The sequence below is a fragment of the Brachyhypopomus gauderio genome, unplaced genomic scaffold (genome assembly GCF_052324685.1).
Source record: "Brachyhypopomus gauderio isolate BG-103 unplaced genomic scaffold, BGAUD_0.2 sc76, whole genome shotgun sequence".
In the NCBI taxonomy this organism is placed as follows: Eukaryota; Metazoa; Chordata; class Actinopteri; order Gymnotiformes; family Hypopomidae; genus Brachyhypopomus; species Brachyhypopomus gauderio.
Genome location: NW_027506897.1, coordinates 95,001 through 122,728, shown reverse-complemented (window position 1 = coordinate 122,728; position 27,728 = coordinate 95,001). Strand labels below are relative to the sequence as shown.

The window sequence follows — 27,728 nt, the reverse complement described above, 5'->3', positions numbered from 1 at the left end:
GAATGTTCAATTTATATAGCGTCTTTCTAGGTACTCAAGGTCGCTTTACAATTTTAACACAGGTACAACTCTTACACAACCAATCACACACCGGCGAGAAGCGGCAGCCAATCACACACAGCGTACTCTCTACCGGGATCCACAGCCCCTGGGGGACTGAATGGGGTGCAGGAAGGGGAGAGAGGACAGACCCTAGTGACAGAGCACCATCCACCACTGGACATACAAGCACACACACATTCAGACAACTGCTTTCATTGAACATGAAGACACACAGACACACTCAGGGAGAATTTTTATTTTTTTGTCAGAGAATCAGGGAGGCCAATTTACCTAACCTCCATGTCTTTGGACTGTGGGAGGAAACCGGAGATCCCGGAGGAAACCCACACCGATAGAACATGGAAACTCCACTCAGATAGGGACTTGAACCCAAGAGCCCAGTGCTGAGAGGCAAACGTGCTAACCACCAAGCCACCGTGTTGCCCAATAAGGTCTTCAATAAGCCTCTGAAACTGCCCCTTTAAATTTGTTCACCTATATGCCCACTGCTCAATATGCCATGTTGTGTGCTGGTATTTCTTCTTCCGATTATTTGTGTTCTAGAACAGCATTTCTGTGTTTTTAGTTTTCAAATCTAAGAATATGTTTCCTTACGTTAGAAATGCTGACGAATTCAATCATCATGTACAAATTGCATACAATTGGAACGACTTGAAATAGAAACCATTTTACAAATGGTGTAAATGCTTTCATTATATTTTAATGTTTTTTTCTACATTCACAAAATCAGTATGGGAAACAATAACCTCTTAAATGTATGCTCCTATGCTTGTTTGTTTAATCTACCTCTTTTAAACAAAGTGCGCAGCAAACACGCATCGTGAACACAACCTTTTTGAATAAGGAACCAACTAGCCATCGAATAAAGAGCTGTAACCAAAGCCAATAAGTAACCAAATGAATCTGAAACTGCGAATAACAAGTAACCAACTTCTGCGTCGTACTTTATTGTGTATTTAATCCCCTCATTCTCACTCCAGCCTGGACGCTCATAGTTCTCCTGTTGCGTTTCCTCTGTTTGACAGTTTCCTGGACTCTTGCTTCTGTATTTATTCCCTTTGTATTCCGGTTTGTGTTTTAGTCCCTCTCTGTCCTCTCTATCAGTTTTGTGTTCTGTTTTCCTCTGTGTTGTTTAGTTCCTACAGCCTGGTGCCCCTTGTGTTCTTCAGTGAAGTCGGTAGATTAGGTAAGTCGTTAGATTTGTCCTGTTTCCCCTCTACGTTTTGTGCGCTTGTCTTGTGTGTTACTCTTAGTTTCTGTTGTCTCTACCTTTAGTCTGTTTCGGTGTTCGTTTGTCCTAAATGTTTAATATGCTGCCTGGTGTCTGTTCCAATGTGTACTTGTCATAACTGATCACTGGTGTCTATCGTACTGTCTATTAAGTCTCTTCACGTGTTTGTATTGAAAGTTATTCTGTTTAGTGTTAATCTGGCTGGTTTGTATGTCACTATTTGTACTGGAAGTTATTCTGCTTAGTGTTAATCTGGCTGGTTTGTATGTCACTATTTGTACTGAAAGTTTTGTGTTTAGTGTTAATCTGACTGGTTTGTATGTCACTATTTGTACTGAAAGTTATTGTGTTTAGTGTTAATCTGGCTGGTTTGTATGTCACTATTTGTACTGAAAGTTATTGTGTTTAGTGTTAATCTGGCTGGTTTGTATGTCACTATTTGTACTGAAAGTTATTGTGTTTAGTGTTAATCTGGCTGGTTTGTATGTCACTATTTGTACTGAAAGTTATTGTGTTTAGTGTTAATCTGACTGGTTTGTATGTCACTATTTGTACTGAAAGTTATTGTGTTTAGTGTTAATCTGGCTGGTTTGTATGTCACTATTTGTACTGAAAGTTATTGTGTTTAGTGTTAATCTGGCTGGTTTGTATGTCACTATTTGTACTGAAAGTTATTCTGTTTAGTGTTAATCTGGCTGGTTTGTATGTCACTATTTGTACTGAAAGTTATTCTGTTTAGTGTTAATCTGGCTGGTTTGTATGTCACTATTTGTACTGAAAGTTATTGTGTTTAGTGTTAATCTGGCTGGTTTGTATGTCACTATTTGTACTGAAAGTTATTGTGTTTAGTGTTAATCTGGCTGGTTTGTATGCCACTGTGCCCTAAGCATCAGTGTAATTCTTCTTTACAGATTGGCTATGTGTCCCCTTGTGTCCCTTCAGTAGAGAAAGACTCTGAAAAGGCCAATAAACCCTTGTTCTCTCAGCTTTTGTGTTTGTCCACTTATCTGCATGTGGCTAGAACATTACAATACTGCATGTACTCTGAACTGTATCATACTGTATTATACAGTACAGACAGTATGACACAGTACAGAGTACATACAGTATGGTACAGTACAGAGTATATTCAGTATATACAGTATGATACAGTACAGCAGGGTTGGCCAACCCGTCAGAGACCAAGAGCCACTTTTTTTTATTGTGTTATGGCAAAGAGCCACATCGTACATGGACATGGGGGGGTGGCGAGCGTAGATTGTTGACGTGTGTAATGGACAAAAAATAAGTATTATATCGCGATCGATCGATCGCCAGTAGTTGGCGAATTAGTAACTCGTGTGAAGACAGTCAAATGCGTGTTTTAAAAGTATTAGCGGCTCGCTAGGCTTGTAAACAGACCGCGCAGCAGGAACATAGTGTGTCGCCCTCAGAGGTGATGAGGTAACCGGGACCTGGCACAGACCGTTTATGCAGGTGAGCGCGCGGACCGGCTGGGGAGCCGCATGAAACCAGGCAAAGAGCCGCATGCGGCTCGCAAGCCACAGGTTGGCCACTCCTGCAGTACAGTGTATATACAGTGGAGTATGGAGGAGGAGGAGGAGCTAATGAGGAAAGTTATATCATCATAAGTAGGGGAGGAGCTAATGAGGAGAGTTACACCATCATCAGTAGGGGAGGAGCTAATGAGGAGAGATATACCATCATCATTAGGGGAGGAGCTAATGAGGAGAGATATATCATCATCATTAGGGGAGGAGCTAATGGAGTGGTAGACCGTCATCAGTAAATTTATTTACCAGTTCAGTTTTTTCTCTAATCTTAAATTTAAAAGATTACTGGAAACATCATTTGATGGGTTCTGAATTAATGTATTTGTATGTGAAAGAACCTTTATTATGGGATTGAACTGTGGACTAATAATATGAACCTGCTCACAGCCAACCATCTACAAACATATCCTATATAAAAAAATATAAAAATATAATTTGCTGTTTGTTTACTATTTAATAATGCTGACTGCAGATCTCGGTGAATAAACAAACTGTTAGACACACTGACCTGTGTCATACTCTGGGTGGTGCTGTTTCACATACACTAACTTATTTAATGCCATCCTCATATGTTGATGTGTAGTGGTGTTGGTGAAGTAACGTTTGATTAGAACAGGGGTCGGCAACCCAAAATGTTGAAAGAGCCATATTGGACGAAAAAAACAAATGTGTCTGGAGCCGCAAAAAATTAAAAGCCTTATATAAGCCTTATAATGAAGTAGTGTTGTCACGATACTAAGAATTACAACTTCGATATGATACTTTAAAAAGTATTGAAATTCAATACAATTTTCGATACCAAAGTCAGATACTGTGCTCATTTCCGTTTTAAAGGCTTTTTATTTATTTTTTATAAACAAACAAATGAATATTGTATTTTGTTTCACAAATGTCAAATAAATAAAAGGTGTAGTCCCTACCACATTAAAACAGAAAAATAAATAATTGCACATTAATATAAATTAACATAAATAATAGTAGTGCACTCTGGAATTCACATTTAGAAGTTAAAAAAGGCTAGTGCAAAAAGTGTATTTTAAGTATACTTTAAACAACTTTAACTCTTTAAGTAACTAAAACTTCAGTATTAGAGTTCAGTATTCATAGATGATTGATCCATTGTAGTACGATCACTCTTTTTTTCTCCCTGTATGCTGTCGCACTTACGGCTCTTAAACCAAGAATATGACATTTGCTAGGATACCATAATCGGACACATAATTTTGTATGCTATAATACTAGAAATGGGAATAATCACCAACCTCTTGGAATGTTTTGTACAAATATGCGTGCCTTCAGGTGTTTGGCCAGATTCGTTGTGTTAAGCTAGGTTTAAACTTTCGCGAGTGACCGTAGCGCGAGTCTGCACACCTTGTCCGCGTGCTTGAAAATGCTTGAAACAAATAGCTGTCTGACTGAACCGTTCTCTTGTATTACGTTAACAAATACGAGCCTCTTGTAATTCCAGGACGAAACATGAGAGAACGTGAAGACGTTAAAATTGGGCGTTTTGAAAATAAACAACCATTAAATAATGTGATAAAAAAGCGAATAATTTCGAGTATATGTATAAATAAACTAAAGTTTAACGTGCTGGGAAATATTGAAATGTACCTTGAAAGTGACAAGTGCTTTAATTCCACCTTGTTGGTGTATGAATCCTACAAACATGACTGTTCATTGCGCTGCGGCGCGCGCTAAGTTACAAAATTCTAGAGGTGCACGACCTCGCGAATTGACAGCACGTGAGGCTACCGCGATTACATCATTTTTACCGCGCGGACCCTCGCGCTGCTCACGGCGCGTCAAGTATAAACCAGGCTTTAGCGCCCTTCGTGGAAATGTTCCGAAAGCACCGCCTACAAACTGGCTTGTTCATGTCCTTCGGTTTTCCATCTGTATCTGCTTCGAATCCAAAGTATTTCCACACAGCACTTCTGCTGCTTTCCTTGTTTAATTAAGACGAGCTGCGAACACACTGCGTTTGTTTTAGCTGCCATTTCAGCATTACCACCAACTGTTCTGTGCATTACGGCACCTTGGGTGGGTCAAACGAAAGCGCATTTTATGTAAAAAGAATCGATTGGCTCCTTTGGTTGGTACAGCTTTAAAGCACCGTTTGCAGACCGGTTTTGATGTGTCCACGGGGTTGCCATGACTGTCTGAAATGTATGCAAATAATTCCATATTTCGCTTCGTGCATGTAGTTTTTCAACAAGCTGAGGACGGTCCGCAATATTGCTTGTATTATCAGCCATCGTACACGGTTTCTTCTTATTCTGCAGAGAGGAGGCAAGCGCTGCACTGCTGTACGCGCACACTGCCCCCGTGTGGCACTCTTTGGAAATACTGCTCTTAAAAAAAAAAAAAAACGCACTTAGTCCTATAGCACCGATACTAAGCAAACTGGGTATAGTACCGTTTTTAATGACGAAGTATCGCGATACTACTCTAGTATCGGTATACCGTGCAACACTATAATGAAGGCAACATCATGTATGTATCTATATTAGCCTACTATCAAAATGGCTAAGTTAGATACAACTTTTGCCAACTTTTCAAGATCACTTGGAGTGAGATTTAATCTTTTGGGGGGATGGGGTGTAAAATGGACACAAATTAAGTATTATATCGCGATCGATCGTTCGCCAGTGGTTTGCGAACTAGTAACTCGTTGAATCATAGATGTAGATCAGAGAAAAATAAACTACATTTTGTTTCGGCATGAGAAATCGGAAGTGTGGCATGAGAGCGTGTGAAGACGGTCAAATGCGTGTGTCTCACGCTCAATGCGTGAGAGTTGGCAACCCTGACATAATGTGACTTCTGTTTTCTGACATCACTGGTCAGCTTCTCAACATCGGGCATGTAAGATGTAACTTTAATCTTGATGCAGGACTGCAAACTCTCATCTGTGAGGCGGGTGCGATATTTTGATTTGATGTAGTTCATGTTTGAAAATATCTGTTCACACAAGTACGTTGATCCAAAGATGGATAATACCCCAAATGCATGTCTTCATGTTCCTATAATTGTCAGGAAGAGCATTCATGTGTCATAGACAAGTTTCGCGGGTGTTGGGAGGCTTTCAATTTCGCTCCATTTGTGGCTTTGGCCAAGCTGAGCTTTCTCGCAATGCTAATAGAAATGTGTGTCGCAGGATACGACGCAAATCTTCGTTGACATAAATGTTGAAATTTAATTTCGTTAAGAATGTTGGTGTCATGTTTGTCTCCTACAAAAACTATATTAAAACAAAAAATACATTTCTCTCCCCCATCTTTTTACATTTTCAAACATTTTTGAAAAAGCTCCAGGGAGCTGCTAGGGTAGCGCCAAAGAGCTGCATGCGGCTGTAGAGCCGTGGGTTGCCGACCCCTGGATTAGAAGATGGAGGGATCTACTCCAGTACAGACCAACATCACAGATCAGACCAACATCACAGCTCAAACAGGAGGCAACGTATGTGCTCCTCAGATTCATGGGAATCAGATTAATGCACCAGTGACCATTATATATGGAGGTAAGAGATGAATCTGAATGTTGAGATGATCAGAGACCACAGTTAATATTTATTTATAATTACTGGGTTTATATATATACAAAGGTCATGAATATAATTCTCACAGTTGTAAATCTTCTTTCTAAGATCATCAGCTGTTTGGTATCATTGATTAATCAGACTCCTGACTGTACAAAAATGTCTGACTTTGTGCAAGTGGACCTGGAAGAATTCAAGGCACAGGGTGGTCACACAAATTTGATCTGAACACGTTTTATTTACAGGGGCTCCAGTAACCTCTGGAAGCCCAGCTGTGCTGACAGGGAGAGGAGAGGGATTGGGAGGCATTATTACTACCGGTAACAGTTGTATGCTAAACGGGAACTCGTGGTTGTTTTGTATTCTTATGTTCATCAAGACGAGAAACCAACAAGCACTAAGATAGAATAGACATAAAGAATAAATCACTTGATACTACGAACACTAAAGCCGACAGAAAAACAAGCAGTGATACACATACTCAACAAAACATGGACTAGGGAAGTTCTACCATAGAACAACATGGACACATGCACTAGTGCTAACCAGAACATAGAACAACATGGACACATGCACTAGTGCTAACCAGAACATAGAACAACATGGACACGTGCACTAGCACTAACCAGGCTGTGAGTGAGCAGAAGAGTCTCAGATTTACATGAACATGAGAGCAAGTGAACTTACACCAAATGATACATGACAATAAACACATAGACCTACAAGGAAAGACTCGATCATGCAGGGAATATAAACCCAACTACTCACAAGGATAAACCAGGAACAGCTGACAAAACTCAACATATGGCGGGAAAACAGAAGGTGTGACAAACAGAAGGAAAACTAAGGCAACCAAAACAACGGCGGAACTAAGAGAACACGCACCACACAGGGGTAGAGGGCGGGGCCAGACATGACACATGAAAACACCACACAGGGGTAGAGGGCGGGGCCAGACATGACACATGAAAGCACCACACACGGGTAGAGGGCGGGGCCAGACATGACACATGAAAACACCACACAGGGGTAGAGGGCGGGGCCAGACGTGACACATGAAAACACCACACAGGGGTAGAGGGCAGGGCCAGACGTGACTGATTCTTTTCATTCATTTTGTTAATTAACAAATAAACTATTAACATCTATTTTTAAAGCATTCTTACTTTGTATTTCCCCCACACCTGCCCCAAACCTTTATATATATATATATATATATATATATATATATATATATCTATTAGTGGTGGGACTTTAACGCGTTAATTATGATTAATTAATTACAGGAAAATTAACGCACTAAAAAAATTTACGCATTTAACGCATTAAACTTTCGCAAGTGGCCATAGCGCGCGACTCCGCACGCGTTTATACATGACGCATCACATTATTTGCAGTGTTGTTCGCTCTCTGTGGTCGAAGATAAACGCTTACAAGAAGCGCTGCACATTGCGTCAACTGATGCAAGTTACGAACTACCGTCCAGAAAGACAATGTCGAAGAAAATCCAGCAGCTGTATGATGAGGAAAGGGAAGTAAAACAGGTTATTGTGAAGAGCGCCACAAATGTGGCTCTGACTGGAGATCACTGGACCTCTGTTAGCAACAAGAATTATCTTGGTGTGACAGCTCATATTATAGATGATGAAGATCCAGTCATTTGCTTTGAGCATGCAGAAGACCACTTCTAGGCACTATGGAGATGCCTGTGGCAGAGGCCTGGGAAATTAAAGAAAAAGTCTACCATCTTAAATGGTATTAAAAACATCTTCTGATTTACTTCAATTCTTCCAATATCCTGAGCAAAACTCCCAAAATGAAACAACATTTTTCATCAGAATTTCCAGTGTTCTGAACTGTTTTCTGCACTCATCTATTGGTCTGTGTAGTAGACTAGTGGAAAAATAAACAAGATGTTGAAGTTTATGATTATGTTCGTTGATTCATTCATCATTCAAACTTAAATTAATATTTCTCATGTTAAATACTGAAATGCGATTAAAATGCGATTAATTTCGATTAATTAATTACAAAGCTTCCGATTAATTCGATTAATTTTTTTGATCGCGTCCCACCCCTAATATATATATATATATATATATATATAGAGAGAGAGTATAGTATATAAAAACAAATGAATACAGCAGTTCTCATAGCTGCAAATCCTTTTATACAAAGTTAATTATGTTAATAATGTTGGTATTTTCCACTGTTCTCTCCTCCAGTTCAGGAAAAGTCCAGTTCCAGCACCATCCCAGTTCAGACTGGAGGATCTTCAGGGAGTCCTGCACTCAGTGAAGGTCTGTTTATACATGTAACGTTTGGGCAAGGTAGGCTGGACACAAGTGTGGACTCTGAAGTAGTTTAATAACAAAATAACCAACACAACACAGAATATACTGACATAAAACAAAGACAAACCAAACAGTAACCAAATACACCCACTAACACTAAAGGAGAACATTAATACACAGAACAGGGGAGACATAAAGACATTAAAGACATGGACCAGCAAGATTACACACAGCATCAAAACTAGTGGAACTTACAATAATCCACATAACAAAAGACTAAACACAGGACAAATACACTGAATAAAACACAGAACCAAACGAGACACACCTGAAAACAATGAGGAGGGGGCGGGGTACAAGGTGGGGCATGAAGTCAGACACAATAAGGGATTTCAAAATAAAAGCACACAAAGAGGAGGGGTTGCCGTGGAGACCATGACAATACACATCACTGATTATGTTCTGAAGATCACATCTGAATATACACATCACTGATTATGTAGTGAAGATCACATCTGAATATACAAATAACTGATTATGTACTGAAGATCACATCTGAATATACACATCACTGTTATATTGAAGAAGATGCAAACACACAGGACACTTTACACCAGGGGTGTCCAAACATTTTGTCCAGATTTGGTGAGGTGGACATGTGTGGGGGCCACACCCATTCAGCCTGGCATTCTCACAGTGTATAGTATAGTATAGTATAGTACAGTATAGTATTATACACTGCCATCTTCTGGTGAAATATAAAATGCTACGGTCAACAGAGGTTGTGGTCCAGAAAATTTGAACGTGACCCACACTTTGGACAAAATCACACAGGACAGGGACAGTGACATAATCACAGAGGAAACTGCAATCAATCTTTCATAATCATAGTCTATATAGATGCACTGTACGATATACTATATACACACACTATATATGACTGAAGCAGTCAGTCAGATGGAGGCGTGGTCACAATGGAAGCAGACGGGATGTCATGACAACACAAGATCAAGCACTAAGCACTAGGTCGACCCTTTTCCACCAATGAGGAACCAGAACTGCTCTAGTTTGCAAATCTAATTTGGAACCATTTGTTGTATTTCCACCAATAAAAAGGTTGTGGAACTGTAGATGTTTGATCCCAGCTGATTAAAGGACACGCCCATAACCTCAACCCCAAAACTCCTATTGAGGGATCAAACCATCACCCTCAGGGTGACCAAACCAGTGTGATACCAGCACAGAGAACCTCAACAAATAAAGATGTCAGGGGAAAGGGCTGACATGATTACAACTGCTAAAAACGTCTCTTCCAACCAAGGAAGAATGATGAGGACTCAAGAGTGTGAAGACAGAACTCAAGACTGTAGAGAGGAGGAATAGAGGAGACTCAGCAGACAGCCCTTAAGATCTCTTTAACTAACACGGACCACCAGGGGGCCTGTGAGCTGCTCTCCAGTGGGCTGGGTGACAGGTGTGGCTGATCTGTGTCTCCCTCTGGTGGCCAAAAATGGCTTAACCCAGGCTGAGCTGTTGCATGTTACAAACAATTTTGGATCAGACATCTTTGATTAGCATAGAAACACTTTAGTAAATCTGTAGTAAAACACTTTAGATTTGCAGTATCTGACTGAGAAACAATAGACAAACATTACACTGTTCATACTTTATCTTCATAATAAAACACATTTGTTGAAGTATTTTACAGCCATTAACACATACTGTTTAATCATATCTCAATAAAAAGAATTTAGAAGAGCCTTCAGCAAGGTTATAATAGTTTTGGATTTTTCATTATAGTTTAGTTTTTATTTCATTGTGACTTTTTTTCTAATTCAGTTAGTTTTAATTAGATTTTAGAGCATGTTTGCTAGTTTTTATTTGTTAAAAAAAAAATTAAAATCTTAGTTTTAGTTTAGTTTTCATTAGTTCTAGTATTAGTTTTAGTTACTTTTTTATACTTTGGGTTATTTGTCAGGTGCAGGATTCAAAAAGTCCAAAGTAAATAAAAAGTGTAATAAAAACTCATCAAAAGATACCATAAAAAATGCATTCAATTACTGTTGAACAACCAACAGTCCACAAGATAGAAGACTAAGACAGACATGAACAGGCATAAATAGGCATAAACCTATTTTGGTTCGTGTGAAAAGCCAAACGTTTCGAAAGGCAATCGAGTAGTGTTGACACCTGTCCCGGTTTTCACGTGCCTGTCCCGGGCTGTCCCCCCGGGCTGTCCCGGTAATATTCGGTCCCGGCAAAAAAACTAGGTTAGTTCAAACCACGATTCAGACTGTTTCTGCACACTTTAAATCTGTTTTTTTCTCGCTGTGTCCATTTTAAACCCCTCCGGTACGTTCGCCAATCGCTCAACAACTTACGTTCACACACCCCCCCCCCCCCCCCAACAACTTACGTTCCCCCCCCCCCAACAACTTACGCCCCCCCCCTCGGCTCAACAGCTTACGTTTGCCACCCCCCCAACTTGACAGTGTCCTTGTTTTTTGTCAGACCTAGGTGGCAACCCTACAATCGAGTCACACAGTCTTGTTGACATCCAGTCTCAACACATTAACTAGTGCATCCGCCCTAATATGCGGTTTTTCTGCATATTAACTAACCAGCAGCTATCACTGGTGAAGACGGTCCATTATGGTTCTCCTTCCCAGTGCTACCTAGCCGGGATGGTGCTTCTCTTTCGGCGGAGCTACTAAGAGGCTAGTTTGTTAAGGTACTGACAGTTAGCCCTCTTGTGTGAGCTTTGAGATTTGTGGGGTTTTTCCTCTTGAGAACTACTCCACATATTTCATCACTTGTTTCCACTACAAGAGATGTCTTTCTCGTAGTCATATTTAAAAAAATCTCATACAGGACTCACCGTTTTCTCCCAACTTTTGTTGTCGTAATTTTGCTAGCTATTTTAACAAAGGCTTAATTACCTAGCTAGCTACATTTAAAAAGTTTTTCTAATTCAATCCCATTCGATGTAATAAGATATACTGTCTAACTACAGTGTTATTTCCTTCGTCTCTTACCAGGTGATGTTTAGTCTATCTTGGTGAATCGTTTTGAGACATATGACTGCATCATTTAGTTCACCCATGATAAAATCGCCTACTTATCACTAGGTAGTCGTTTCTTATATCATGAGTAAAGAGCTAAATGCTCTTTAAATGTAGCTAGCTAGCTAGGTATTTAGCGAGCAGGAGCTTTAAACAAGTGACGGACCTTGAACGAGGCTGAAGTTGGTTCCTTATTCGCCAGTGTCTTATTCGCACTTTCCGTTCCACCTTAAAAAATAATGCGGTAGTTTCATTATGTCGCCGCGATAGAATGTATTGTACGTTTCTATGGCTGTATCCAAGGCTTAATTTGAGCCGGATCCTGCCGGAACAGGATCCGGAAACTCTAATTTTGAAGCGTGCATTCCGGTAATTGTCTGCCTCGATCCGGTAACATTTTATGTTGTCCGCAGGGTTGCCAACTCTCACGCATTGCGTGAGTTACTAGTTCGCTAGCTCTGGCGCCAACCACCGGCGATATACGGTCGCCCCCCCCCCCCCGCTCAACAACTTATGTTCGCCCCCCGCACTCAACAACTTACTTTCACCAATGGCACCCCCCCCCCCCCCCCCCCCCCCCCCCCCCCACCCTCGCTCAGGTAAAATGCATTCTGGGTTCGTTTGATTTACAAATTAAGCCCTGGCTGTATCTCCTGATTCTTACATCGTCTCGGAAATCTGACGAGCAGGTTTGATTGACCACCTAAGTGACTGTATAAATCCAGAAGAAGAAGGTTTTGTACTATAGAATATTTTTATAATCGTCCTGTGAACTTGGCCTGTCAGGTGATAGAATGTACTGTGCATACAGTGCATTGGTCTTAGTTTCTATGGCTGTATCTCCTGATTCTTACATCGTCTCAGAGATCTGACAAGCAGTTTTGATTGACCACATAAGTGACTGAATAAATCCAGAAGAAGAAGAGTTTTTACTGTAGAATATTTTTTTATTGTCCTGTGAATTTGGCATGTCAGGCAATAATGTACTGTGCATACAGTGCATGGGTCTTAGTCAATCAAACCTGCTTGTCAGATCTCTGAGACGATGTACGAATCAGGAGATACAGCCATAGAAACTAAGACATAACATAACAGAGAGAGAGAGAGAGATCCGGCGCTGCTGGTGCTGCACCGGGCACGTCCGCCAGCCGCGCTGCACCCGGTGGAGGGATCGCAGCGAAGGCAGGAGGGGGACTGCCCAACGCAGCACCAGCAGCGCCGGATCTCTCTCCTCTCCTCGCTCTCCTTCTGGCGCGAAGCCTGGCGCCTGTTATGTGTTCGTCTGTGCCAGTGTTCGTATGTCTTCCCGTCTGTGTGCCAAACCCCCTGTTCCCGTTTGTGCCTCTATGTGTATGTGTGCCTGTGTGCGTGTTTGTGAACGTCCTGTGTAACGTGTCTAACGTCTTTTCCCCTGTGTTCCCAGGGAGGGTGGTCTAGGCGGTCCGTGGCGGACGCTTCCCCGAGGGCGGTCACCTCCCAGACGCAGGACTGAGCGCGTCGGATCCGCCCATCGTCGTGGGTTCGGGGCACTCGGTCCTGTTGGCACCCCGGGACGAGTAGTGCCCTTGGAGGGGGCGTCTGTCACGTTGAGGACCCCGGCCCCTCCCTTTTGGGCGTGTGTAAACGTTGTCCACGTGCTTTGTCTGCGTCAGCAGAACTCCGTGGGGATGGCTATGTTGTGTGAATAATGTGTCTCACCTGTGAATCGTCTCGTAATCACATGGGGCTAATGTGGTCTGTCTATTTAATGTGCGCTCGCGCAGTGTCCTGTGCTCGTCGTTGTCTAAGTCTGCACGTTGTTTGATTCCTCTGTGTTGCTCGTGCGCTATTGCGCAACCTTTATTGTGTCATTAAAAGTGACGTTTGCCATGAAAGGAACGCACGTCACAGATACAGCCATAGAAACGTACAATACATTCAATCGCGGCGACATTATTTTTTAAGGTGGAACGGAAAGTGCTAATAAGACACTGGCGAATAAGGAACCAACTTCAGCCTCGTGGACCTTGAGGTGTCGTGTACGCTTCTGCCAGCTAATATAAAACTTCTACTGAAAAAAATCGATTTAATATCAGTCCACAAGACTTATAAATAAACTGACAAACACGAAAACGAAGGGTATCCTATCGATAATTTCAGTGTGTTTTAGTTAGTTTTCTAAACATGTAATATAGTGTCAGGAATGCCACCTGATCTTTCTTAATCAACCTCACCTGCCACTCATTACCACGCCCCCTTCAGCCTTACTTAAGCACTTCACCAGCACATCTCAGTTGCAAAGTATTGCCGACTCATGCCGCGTACCAAGCCTTTCTATATCCTGTCTGCTCTCCTGTGTCCTGACCCTCGCTTACGTCCCCGACCTTGTCTCCTGCCTAATCCCTCTGTACCTCCTGACTTCTGCTCCCCCGGTATGACCCTGGACCGTCCTGACCACGCCAAGAAAACGCTGTTACTACTGATCCTAGTACTCGTGATTCACCTGCCTGTGTTTGTACCAGCGTCTCATTTCAATAAAAGCGGTGTTCTTCCGCATTTGGATCCCTCTCTGCCTGGTCAATTCGTTACATATAGTTACAGTTAGTTATCGTTTTTTCCTTTTAATTACCATTATTTATTTCAGGTAACGAAAAAATTTTTTCAATATCAGTTTTCGTTTTTTCGTTCGTTTATAACCTTGGCCTTCAGCATTTAAATGCTCGTAGAAGAATTATTTGTGAGAACATTATAGTTGCCACATTTCATGTCAATTGTGATTTACACCGCAATCGAAATTTGTCCTCCGCATTTACCCATCTGTGCAGTCAGAACACACACACACACACACACACACACACACTAGTGATTACTAGGGGGCTGTGGTGCACACACACACACACACACACACATACAGCCTGACATACAGCCTGACCAAGTATGTCACTGAATTTGCTGCAACTACACTGCCATGTTCATTTTTAAGAACATTAACATCGCCACACTGCTCCCGATATCCTTAACTGTCTCAACTTGCCAAAGCACCGTTCTGTCCCTGCTACCTCTTTGAGTACTGAGCTGTGGTGCTGCTGTAAATGTCTCTGCATCCTGCTCGTATTAGTCGCGGTGTACGGCATTATTTTCATACAATGTTTGCATATGTAGTGTCTTATCAGTCACTCTTTTGCCATTTATCATTTCCGCCGGGTTCCCAAAATGCTGCCAAACCAACGATGTGAAAGTGGCGGGTGCATCTTCAATTGTAATACCTGTATTTTCCCACGTCGTTGTGATGTCATCAAATCTCGCGAGACAGATTTTTAACTCTACGAGAAATCTCGCGGAGTTGCGTCTTGCAAGATTTCGAGACACGAGATCTCGTCACACCCCTACCATATAGATTATTGATGTCAAATAAATACATTTTTACTATTTACTATCAGCATATCTGAAGGTGGCATAGTTCATGTTGGTTTAGTGCAAACAAATAAAATTACTGTCATGTGTTTCTGTTGTTTTAGAGATGATATCTGCATATCAGCAAAAGCTCAAACGCAAACTACTGGAGAAATACAAAAAAATTCATGAAGGAATCTCAGATCATGGAAGCTCAATTCTTCTGAATGAGATCTTCACAGAGCTCTACATCACAGAGGGAGGGAGCGGAAACATCAATAATGAACATGAGGTGAGACAGATTGAGACAGCATCCAGGAGACCAGCAACACAGGAGACACCCATCAAATGTAATGACCTCTTTAAAGACAAACCCATCAGAACAGTGCTGACTAAAGGAGTTGCTGGAATTGGGAAAACAGTCTCTGTGCAGAAGTTCATTCTGGACTGGGCTGAAGGAAGAGCCAATCAGGATGTCCGCTTCATATTTCCACTTCCTTTTAGGGAGCTGAATTTGATAAAGAAGGAAAAGAATCTGATGGATTTGCTTCATCACTTTTTCCCAGAAACAAAAACATTACAGTTAATAGACTGTGATGCTTATAAAGTCATTTTTATCTTTGATGGTCTGGATGAGTGTCGACTTCCTCTAGATTTCCATAACAATGAGAGCTTATCAGACATAACAGAGTCGACCTCAGTGGATGTGCTGCTGACAAACCTCATCAAGGGGGATCTGCTTCTCTCTGCTCTCCTCTGGATAACTTCTCGACCAGCAGCAGCCAATCAGATCCCTCCTGAGTGTGTTGACCAGGTAACAGAGGTACGAGGGTTCAGTGGCCCTCAGAAAGAGGAGTACTTCAGGAAGAGAATCAGTGATCAGATCCTGGCCAATGAAATCATTTCACACATGAAGTCATCAAGAAGCCTCTACATCATGTGCCACATTCCAGTCTTCTGTTGGATTGCAGCCACTGTTCTAGAGAGCATGTTGGGTGAAGCAGAGAGTGGAGAGATCCCCAAGACTCTGACTCAGATGTTCACACAATTTCTGATCTTTCAGATCAAATACAAGAACAGAAAGTACCATGGAAAAACTGACACTGATCCTCACCAGACTAGAAATATTGTTCTGGCACTGGGAAAACTGGCTTTCCAACAGCTGGAAAAGGGCAACCTGATCTTCTATGAGGAAGACCTGAGAGATTGTGGCATTGATGTCAAAGAAGTGTCCGTGTACTCAGGAGTGTGTACCCAGATCTTCAGAAAGGAGTCTGGACTGCACCTGGAGAAGGTGTTCAGCTTTGTACATCTGAGTGTTCAGGAGTTTCTGGCTGCTTTATATGCATTTCTCTCCTTCACCTCCAACAACACAAATGTGTTGGAACAGAAAAAGAAAAGACTCTTTAAAAGATCAACAATGTCAACAATGTCTGTCTTCCTTAAGAACGCAGTGGACAAGGCCTTACAGAGTCAGAATGGACACCTGGACCTTTTCCTCCGCTTCCTTCTGGGTCTCTCACTGGAGTCCAATCAGACTCTCTTACGAGGTCTACTGACACAGACAGGAAGCAGCTCTCACAGCACAGAGGAAACAGTCAAGTACATCAAGGAGAAGATCAGGAAGAAGCTCTCTCCAGAGAAATCCATCAATCTGTTCCACTGTCTGAATGAACTGAATGATCATTCTCTAGTGCAGGAAGTTCAAACATACCTGAACGGAGAAGATTACAATAATCTCCGTGGAGCTAAACTCTCTCCTGCTCAGTGGTCAGCTCTGGTGTTTGTGTTGCTGAACTCAGAAGAGGAGCTAGATGAGTTTGTCCTGAGTAAATATTACCGATCAGAGGAATGTCTACTGAGACTGATGCCAGTGGTCACAGCATCCAGAAAAGCTGAGTGAGTATTTTTATAAACACATTACAGCACTGGGGGGAGTTTCCCAAAAGCACTTCCCACCAACAATTGAAACAGATAAATTAGAAATAATAATGTGTTGGTGTAAGGTTATGAATATGCACAACCAATTTAATACAATTACTGACTTTAGCATCTACATTACATGATGTTATCTGAACAACAGAGATTCACACACATTTCCTATAACACAAGACTGATTAGCATAACACAACTGCACATTACAACTGGTTATATGTGTAGGGGTTTCACCTACTAATCCTTTAAAGTAGATATAATTTGTTTTACCTTAATTATTAATCAGTCTCATTAATTTTAGAATCAGTCTCATATTCTAATTATACCAGAACCACAAGTTTAGTTATCAACTAAAGGTAATGAATGGTTTGGTATCTGAAGGATTTAACAATGAATTCTTTGGAGGTTTTGGCAACAACCACTTTTGAATGACATCAACACAGACAATTTGGTGAAAATAAATGATACATTTATTTAAAACCAACTATTCTAAAACACAAAGAGCATCAACATGGATCAGTATATTTACAGTGAAGACTCAGCATCTAGTGTGTGTGTGTGTGTGTGTGTAAAAAAAAGGGGAGGAGTAAGTGTGCGCGCTTGTGCGCGTGTGAGGAGGCGGAGTTGTAATCTCAGTTCTCCTATGGAGAACAAAGCAACTAAAATGGCGCCGACTTTAAACAGTAGAGCAGCGCGACTATGTTAATGAGCTCAGCTGGTTTATTCCAATGTGGTCAGAACAAAGAGTAATGGCGCTGGCTTACTAACCAAAAATTAATGTAGTGTGTCTGAGAATGGGAACTACAAGTTGTCAAATATTCAGAAGATAAAACATGGAGATTGCATGCCAGGTGGAGAACTTGTGTGTACAAATCTTAACGAAGTTTATGACAAAGTTAAACATTCAGAATGTATTAACAGAAAACTTGGTTAACTCTGCAGTTCAAGTAACTTTGCCCTTCTATAAACTATACCCAGTGGTAAGAGTCTCACGTGTTGAGTGTTTTGGGTGGTTTCCTCGTCCTCCCTGAATTCTCCTGGAATTCTCTCACCGCCAACTCCTCGTTGATTAAAAGCGATGTCGTCCAGGTGTGCTGGGGAATCGTCCAGGAATGAGAGTCTCGTTCACGGTTTAACAACAGGGAATTGATCGCCTTTGTTTCAGTCCGTGTGGCCGCGTTAGCAAGCTTGATTGAAGTAGTTAGGTGAATCTGTTGTCGCGGTACCGTTGATCGGTTACTGGTTAGATTGCACCGTAACTCGGGCTCGTTAATTAAGTAGTACGACTTTCAGCTGTTTGCTGTTAGTCGTTGCAAAGTTCGCGTGTTCTCAAAGAAAACCGGAGAGAGAGAGAAGTGGCGGAGCCTCTCTTTAATAGGTCTAACCTCGGTGTCAGTCAAACCAGAGAGAGAGAGATGAATGGCTGTTCAGGGTATTTAAACACCTGAACTGTAGACACACCCTTACTTCCGTCAAAGCAAGCTTGTTCAATGTGTTGCCAGTGGTACTGCCACCTGCTGGTTTAGCATGGTACCTACATTCCCCCCTTGGTCTTCAGACTGGGGCTGATGTCATAGTCCTGAAGAGCACAAAAGGTTATCCATGCAGTCCATGTTCCCTGTAGCATCCACTGGGAGGTGATCAATTCCATGAGTCAGTTGTCCATCCCGCTCATAGCATGATCCTTGAGATGGCTGGGAGATGCTGTAGACACACATCTGGGCAACAAGTTCACTACTGGGCAGTTCTTGAACAGTAACTAAGGTTAACCAAATCAAGAAAAACAATGAAAGGATACTAATGCATGGCTTAGATTTCACTTGGCTTTATACAAAGAAATCAAGGTCACATGCAGGGTTAAATGCCTTTGATGGAGGAGAGGAAGTACATCAGGCATGGAGAAAGGTGTGTTCGCACAAGTTGGTGTTTGTCTGTTGGCTGGAACAAACCTAACAATGTTTTAAAGTGAAGGATCTCGTTGGACCACGACGGACATTTGGGTTAATGTCTAGTTAGAGTGTGGTTCCTTGTGGGATCTAAAGGTAATTGTAAAATGTAAATGGGGGTTTAACTGAGGTGTAATGCCTCATCCTATCTTGTGACAGTGAAGTATTTAAACAACCAAAATACATTTCTAATGCTGCTATTGCCAAGTGTAGACTTGAGCATCAGGAGCTCTCATCATGCAAAAACAACCAACATCTCTAGTGGTTCTGAGGAATAGTGTTATGCAACTTATGCCAGACTTATTTGCCAAGTTTGCACCACAGTGGTAGCAGATGTGCTTACCTATATTCTGTACGCATTTGGGAAAACATTAATATGGCAAACGGTTTCACAAGTCTTGTTAAGACAAAGCTGGGCTGCCAAACAGTGTTGCTAAAGTATCTCACACTTGCTATACTGGTAGAGGGGAGAATAAGATCTGTGTGAGGGGTAAAATGTAGAAGTTAGGAGGTAACGCTGGGTACACCCCCCTTAGTAAAGAACCTACTGCATTGAAAATGCAGACATGTGAGCGGAGATGATGCCAGGAACATCTCCCTTTAAAGGGTTAGAGATCTAGAAAAATAGCTACATGCTTACAGGCTGAATGTTTACATGTAACTTCGTATAAAGTCAGTTCTGCCTCCTCCTGGTTCAGGCTGGAGGTCCACTAACTGACCCTTATCTATGGCTGTCCCCCCTTCCACTGGTTCTGCCTCTCTTTCCACCTCTTGGCTCTGTCCCTGTGACGAGAGTAGTGAGAGGGGCCTGCAGAAAGAACAGTGTCTGAATCTACAGGGAAAGCATAGGGAGGATCTTGGAGCTCTTGGGAGTCTCCTTCAAGCATACTGGGCTGCACAACAGTCTCCCAAACTGTCTGCGTGGTCTTTCTGATCTCACACATCGACAGGTCACCTTGGCGTGCTAAAAGTGAGACATGGGTTCTCACACAAGGGTGGAGATTGTGCAAAAATAGGGATTTGAAGGTTCTGTCTTCTGTGAGACCGGGTCCATTTCTTCCCTGGAAAAATGTTTGTTTCAAGCGATTAAAGTAATCCCTGGGATGCTCTGAACGCTTGTGCTTAATTTTAATGGCTGACATGAATGCTGACGCTTCGTCAAAATAAGCGGAATACTCCTCAGCGAGGGCTTTGCATAGCTGAGTGTAACTGTCCCTAATGGAAAACGGCTGTGATTCTATGAATGTGCGAACTGATCTAGAGGTGGTTTTCCAAATTAGCTTCACTTTCTCTCGTTCTGTTGCATAAGGCAAGTCCGAGAGGCTACACTCAATTTCTTTGAGGTAGTCTTCAACATGGTAGTTTGACCTTGCTGGGTCGAATGGCTCCATGTCCTTGACTAGTGAATCTAGTAACTTTAACCGAGGGAAATGTTCAAGGACATGTCTATTAGAATAGGAAGGTGGACCTTCACTATCCAAGTGGTGTAACTCTTGGTCAATAGGATGCCTACTGCCTCCTGTCTCCCTGTGCCTAGGTGGCAGTAATGAGCCTTTATGCATCTCAAGTTGAGAAATATCTGTATTTCTCCTTGAGGAAAAAGCTGTAGCATGTACGTCACTGTGCCAGCCTGTGCGTGGGTCAGTGGAATGATGCTCAGCGTTTAAGTAAGGCCTGTTATCTGCTCTACCTGGTGAGACGTCCCTTGTCTGTACATTCTGCCAGTGGTGTACATCAGCATGCCTCCTGCCATCCTGCTCTGTGTCTATAGGGGGCAACAGTGAGCCTTTGTGCATCTCAAGTTGGGAAATTTCTGCATTTCCTCTTGAGGAAATAGCTGGAGCATGTACGTCACTGTGCCAGCCTGTGCGTGGGTCAGTGGAATGATGCTCAGCATTCATGCAAGGCTTCTTAACTGTGGTACCTAATGAGATGTCCCTGGTCTGGACATCATGCGGAGGATAATGGTCACCAGCATGCTTTCTACCTTCCTGGTCTCTGTCCATAGGGGGCAACAGTGAGCCTTTGCGCATCTCAAGTTGAGAAATACCTGCATTTCTCCTTGAGGAAGAAGCTGGAACATGTACGTCACTGTGCCAGCCTGTGCGTGGGTCAGTGGAATGATGCTCAGCTTTTAAGTAAGGCTTCCTAGCTGCTGTACCTGATGGGATGTCCCTGGTCTGGACATCATGCAGAGAATAAGGAGGGCCAAAATACATAGCAGGATTAATATTACTCTCTTTGTTACTCAAGAGTAAGGGGGCAGAAGCTAAGGACGAGTAAGAGGGCTCTGCTGACTCGTAGCAAGAGGATGCAGACGGGGCATCTGCTCTAGGAGGGTGATTCTCCACAGAGGCTTCACTTTGAGCTTCAGAAGCTGAACCATCAGTAGTATCATATGGATACTCTGAGGAAGAACTAGTTACATCTAATCTAAGACTCATGGGGACTGGAGCCGGGGCCTTAGGATGTATGACAGGTGCATCATCACCTGTGGAGTGCCGACTATATGGGCTTTCTACTGTAACTAATAAAGAAGGTCTAGAGGTGCCAGATCTAGTTGAAAGGAAATCTTGCGCACTCGCACGAGCAAGCTCACTCTCCCTTTGGAGGCGGGCAGTTTCTGTTAAGCCCGTGTGACGTTCACTTACGGTGAGCACGTCATTCAGCGCATGAGTGGTCAGTTGGAGGTTGTGGCGAAGGCTCTCAACCTCAGAACTGAGCTTAGCAGTATCCTGTTTGAGGAGTCTATTTTCCTTGCGTAGTGCCTCTACTTCTAAGCGAGCCTGCTGCTGACATAGAAGGAACATTTTAAAAACTACATCTGGAATGGTAGGGGTCTCCTCAAAGGAGTCCTTTAGAGGTTTGTCAACTTCCTTTCTACCTGGTTCAAGCATCTGAAGGAGCTGAACAACCAGAGATGGACAAGTATTCTGCTTTAGGAAAGCCATGGTTAGTCTCTCTAAGTGCACCTATAGACTATTTCAAAAAGGGGCTAAATCAAATCAGCTTTAGTACAATCTGGCCTAGTTAATGTGCCGCGATCCTGTGTCTGGCAAGTGTGGGCAGGTAAAAGGGTAATACCTAGATAGGCAAGCCAAATTGAAACTGGGGTAAAAATAATTGTGCCAAAGGTGGTTATGGTCTCTGAAACTAAACACTAGCACACTGGACCAAAGACTGCAATAGTGAAGTTATACAAAGACTGTGAAATCTGATAACGGTGCTAAATAATTATCCCAATACTTCTGCAGTACAGGGGAAATCAGTGGGATGCCACACAAGTTAAAGCAACTGAGTTACTATTGAAGTAATCATAGATTAAATGAGTAAAATAAATATACTGATCTTCAGTTGATTGCTCAATGAATGTGAATAGTAACCAAATAGTAACCAAACAAATTAGAACAAGATATCACCAAACTAAAGTTACCAAGAATTAGCTTTCCTCTATAGCAGGGGTAATCAATTAAATCTTTCCGCGGTCCATTTTTGGCAGATAGCTCAGACCTTAAGGTCCAGGACCGGGTCCGCGGGGGGGGTGGTTATTGAACGTAACTCTCAAATGGGTGGTGAACGTAACACTCGTCTGAAAATAAATTCTCCGGTTTAAAATATAGTCTCCTGTTAAAATTTTTTTGGCATTTGGGTCCGTATCCAGTTAATCAGGAATGTGATTGGGTCCGGACAGGACGGCGTTCGGGTCCGGATCCGGACCGCGGTCCGCCATTTGGTGATACCTGCTCTATAGGAAGACTTAGGAAGCGCTCTGGCGCCCTCTTCTGGCGAATTTGGAGATGGTCCTATTCTAATGGCTTGAAAGCCTGTGATATGAAAATATGGTCGATATCAAACAAATATGGTTGAGCCAGAAATCTCCCTCACGCAGGGGCACCAATTATGTAGGGGTTTCACCTACTAATCCTTTAAAGTAGATATAATTTGTTTTACCTTAATTATTAATCAGTCTCATTAATTTTAGAATCAGTCTCATATTCTAATTATACCAGAACCACAAGTTTAGTTATCAACTAAAGGTAATGAATGGTTTGGTATCTGAAGGATTTAACAATGAATTCTTTGGAGGTTTTGGCAACAACCACTTTTGAATGACATCAACACAGACAATTTGGTGAAAATAAATGATACATTTATTTAAAACCAACTATTCTAAAACACAAAGAGCATCAACATGGATCAGTATATTTACAGTGAAGACTCAGCATCTAGTGTGTGTGTGTGTGTGTGTAAAAAAAAGGGGAGGAGTAAGTGTGCACGCTTGTGCGCGTGTGAGGAGGCGGAGTTGTAATCTCAGTTCTCCTATGGAGAACAAAGCAACTAAAATGGCGCCGACTTTAAACAGTAGAGCAGCGCGACTATGTTAATGAGCTCAGCTGGTTTATTCCAACGTGGTCAGAACAAAGAGTAATGGCGCTGGCTTACTAACCAAAAATTAATGTAGTGTGTCTGAGAATGGGAACTACAAGTTGTCAAATATTCAGAAGATAAAACATGGAGATTGCATGCCAGGTGGAGAACTTGTGTGTACAAATCTTAACGAAGTTTATGACAAAGTTAAACATTCAGAATGTATTAACAGAAAACTTGGTTAACTCTGCAGTTCAAGTAACTTTGCCCTTCTATAAACTATGCCCAGCGGTAAGAGTCTCACGTGTTGAGTGTTTTGGGTGGTTTCCTCGTCCTCCCTGAATTCTCCTGGAATTCTCTCACCGCCAACTCCTCGTTGATTAAAAGCGATGTCGTCCAGGTGTGCTGGGGAATCGTCCAGGAATGAGAGTCTCGTTCACGGTTTAACAACAGGGAATTGATCGCCTTTGTTTCAGTCCATGTGGCCGCGTTAGCAAGCTTGATTGAAGTAGTTAGGTGAATCTGTTGTCGCGGTACCGTTGATCGGTTACTGGTTAGATTGCACCGTAACTCGGGCTCGTTAATTAAGTAGTACGACTTTCAGCTGTTTGCTGTTAGTCGTTGCAAAGTTCGCGTTCTCAAAGAAAACCGGAGAGAGAGAGAAGTGGCAGAGCCTCTCTTTAATAGGTCTAACCTCGGTGTCAGTCAAACCAGAGAGAGAGAGATGAATGGCTGTTCAGGGTATTTAAACACCTGAACTGTAGACACACCCTTACTTCCGTCAAAGCAAGCTTGTTCAATGTGTTGCTAGTGGTACTGCCACCTGCTGGTTTAGCATGGTACCTACAATGAGACAATACATGTTAGAAATGACAGAAATGCAGCATACAGAGTACAACCTGAATGTTACCTAATAGATGGACAGAAGGGGAAAGTAAGAGTGAGAGAGAGGGAAAAAGAGAAAGAGAGAGGGGGAGAGAGGTGGGGGATTGAGAGGGAGGGAGAGAGAGACAAACTACACAACACTACAGCTGGTTACAAAGAGAGACCAGACTGTGTTCCCACTGTGATTTCTCAGTGGTGGAGACAGAGCTGGTTACACAGAGAGACCAGACAGTGTTCCCACTGTGATCTCTCAGTGGTGGAGACAGAGCTGGTTACACAGAGAGACCAGACTGTGTTCCCACTGTGATCTCTCAGTGGTGCAGACAGAGCTGGTTACACAGAGAGACCAGACTGTGTTCTCACTGTGATCTCTCAGTGGTGGAGACAGAGCTGGTTACACAGAGAGACCAGACTGTGTTCCCACTGTGATCTCTCAGTGGTGCAGACAGAGCTGCACTTTCTTACTGAATGTCCTAAATTTGACCCCATTATAAATGAATTCTACAGGAAGGTAATGAGCGTCTCCCCTGAGTTCCAGCGCTGCAGTGACACTGAGACAACCAGTGAAGACAAGAAAACAGATGATGATGATAATGATTATTATTATTATATTTTAATATTATTATTATGCTATTATATTATTATTATATTAAATTACATTATTACATATTTAGAAATCATCTTGACTTATTTTCCTGTTTTCTTATTGATAAGTAATAACTCAATAATGCAAATAACGCAATTTCTAGTGCTCTATTCCAAACTATAATACTGTCTATAACACTCTCTATAATTGTGTCTATAATACTGTCTATAACATTCTCTATAATTGTGTCTATAACACTGTCTATAACACTATCTATAATTGTGTCTATAACACTCTATAATTGTGTCTGTAACACTCTCTATAATTGTGTCTATAATACTGTCTATAACACTCTCTATATTTGTGTCTATAACACTCTATATAACACTCTTTAATTGTGTCTATAACACTCTCTATAACACTCTCTATAACACTCTTTAATTGTGTCTATAACACTCTCTATAACACTCTCTATAATTGTGTCTATAACACTGTCTATAATTGTGTCTATAACACTGTCTATAACACTCTCTATAATTGTGTCTATAACACTGTCTATAATTGTGTCTATAACACTGTCTATAACACTCTATAATTGTGTCTATAACACTCTATAATTGTGTCTATAACACTGTCTATAATTGTGTCTACAACACTGTCAATAACACTCTCTATAATTGTGTCTATAACACTCTCTATAATTGTGTCTATAACACTCTCTATAATTGTGTCTATAACACTCTCTATAATTGTGTCTATAATACTGTCTATAACAGTGTCTATAATTATGTCTATAATACTGTATAATACTGTCTATAACACTGTCTATAATACTGTCTGTAACACTGTCTATAATTGTGTCTGTAGTGGTTATTTCCTGTCCAGTTGGTCACGCCCTCCAGGTAGCAACACCTGTTCTTATCCACGTGGCCCATCCACTGCAACCAATAGGTGGAGCACACTCAAACAAAAAAGAAGAGCACATGAAAAAACAAAAACATACACATGAATAACCGTTTTGGCTCCTACAGTGTCTATAACACTGTCTATAATTGTGTATATAATACTGTCTATAACACAGTCTATAATTGTGTCTATAACACTGTCTATAACACTCTATAATTGTGTCTATAATACTGTCTATAACACTCTATAATTGTGTCTATAATACTGTGTATAACACTCTCTATAATTGTGTCTATAACACTCTATAATTGTGTCTATAACACTCTCTATAATTGTGTCTATAACACTCTCTATAATTGTGTCTATAATTGTGTCTATAACAGTGTCTGTGCCTCGTGGGAACCATTCCCACTCTCCAGTTAGCTAAGAACCTCCACACAAAAGGTCACAGACGCCAGGATGGGTTCAGACCCGTTTTTATATGGCAGGTGTGAAATTGTAAATGTAAATACAATTTACATGCTTTAGTATGCACATATACATAGTGGTTATGAATTCAGATTCAATATAAATCACAATAATTCGTTACATCGCTACACAATTACGACACGGATTAACCACTTACATGTTTCATAAGTAATTATTATTCATCCAACACCTATAACACAGTTTTCCCTGGAATACTTACAGGGAATGCATTCATGAACTTAACAGCTACGAAACAATACCCAGCCGTCTCTGCACCGCATTGTCTGAACAATTACTTCCTGGTTTCAACTTAAAGGGCCAGGCTACAAGTTACATTAATGGTGGAGACAGAACAGTGTCTATAATATTGTCTATAACACTGTCTATAATTGTGTCTATAATACTGTCTACAACAGTGTCTATAATATTGTCTATAGAACTGTCTATAATTGTGTCTATAATACTGTCTATAATATTGTCTATAAAACTGTCTACAATTGTGTCTATAATTGTGTCTATAATACTGTCTATAATATTGTCTATAACACTCTATAATTGTCTATAATACTGTATAATACTGTCTATAACACTGTCTATAATACTGTCTGTAACACTGTCTATAATTGTGTCTGTAGTGGTTATTTCCTGTCCAGTTGGCCACGCCCTCCAGGTAGCAACACCTGTTCTTATCCACGTGGCCCATCCACTGCAACCAATAGGTGGAGCACACTCAAACAAAAAAGAACACCACATGATGAAAAAACAAAAACAAACACATGAATAACCGTTTTGGCTCCTACAGTGTCTATAACACTGTCTATAATTGTGTATATAATACTGTCTATAACAGTCTATAATTGTGTCTATAACACTGTCTATAACACTCTATAATTGTGTCTATAATACTGTCTATAACACTCTATAATTGTGTCTATAATACTGTCTATAACACTCTCTATAATTGTGTCTATAACACTCTATAATTGTGTCTATAACACTCTCTATAATTGTGTCTATAATTGTGTCTATAACACTCTATAATTGTGTCTATAACACTCTCTATAATTGTGTCTATAATTGTGTATATAACACTGTCTATAATTGTGTCTATAATTGTGTCTATAACACTCTCTATAATTGTGTCTATAATACTGTCTATAACACTCTCTATAATTGTGTCTATAACACTGTCTATAACACTCTATAATTGTGTCTATAATACTGTCTATAACACTCTATAATTGTGTCTATAATACTGTCTATAACACTCTCTATAATTGTGTCTATAACACTCTATAATTGTGTATATAACACTGTCTATAATTGTGTCTATAATTGTGTCTATAACACTCTCTATAATTGTGTCTATAACACTCTATAATTGTGTCTATAACACTCTCTATAATTGTGTCTATAATTGTGTATATAACACTGTCTATAATTGTGTCTATAATTGTGTCTATAACACTCTCTATAATTGTGTCTATAATACTGTCTATAACACAGTCTATAATTGTG

At 41.2% G+C, this 27,728-nt stretch overlaps 1 protein-coding gene across 12 annotated transcripts in view; it reads left to right on the top strand.

Annotated features, from left to right (window-relative positions):
* The first annotated feature begins 955 nt into the window (after positions 1 to 955).
* LOC143491504 (NACHT, LRR and PYD domains-containing protein 3-like) overlaps positions 956 to 27,728 on the top strand; it is a 91,591-nt gene continuing 64,818 nt past the window's right edge. For 3 of the 12 annotated variants that reach the window (XR_013125215.1, XM_076990574.1, XM_076990576.1), the window contains exons 1-5: positions 957 to 1,249; positions 6,159 to 6,370; positions 6,634 to 6,708; positions 8,614 to 8,688; positions 15,242 to 17,015. Coding sequence is in view for 11 of the 12 variants with exons in the window: in XM_076990574.1 (XP_076846689.1) it covers positions 6,238 to 6,370; positions 6,634 to 6,708; positions 8,614 to 8,688; positions 15,242 to 17,015 (2,057 nt within the window). In the remaining variant the exon portion in view is untranslated. Of the gene's footprint in view, positions 1,250 to 6,158; positions 6,371 to 6,633; positions 6,709 to 8,613; positions 8,689 to 15,241; positions 17,016 to 27,728 lie in introns of all 12 variants that reach the window. The other 9 variants (XM_076990581.1, XM_076990582.1, XM_076990572.1 and 6 more) reach the window with 7 other exon arrangements.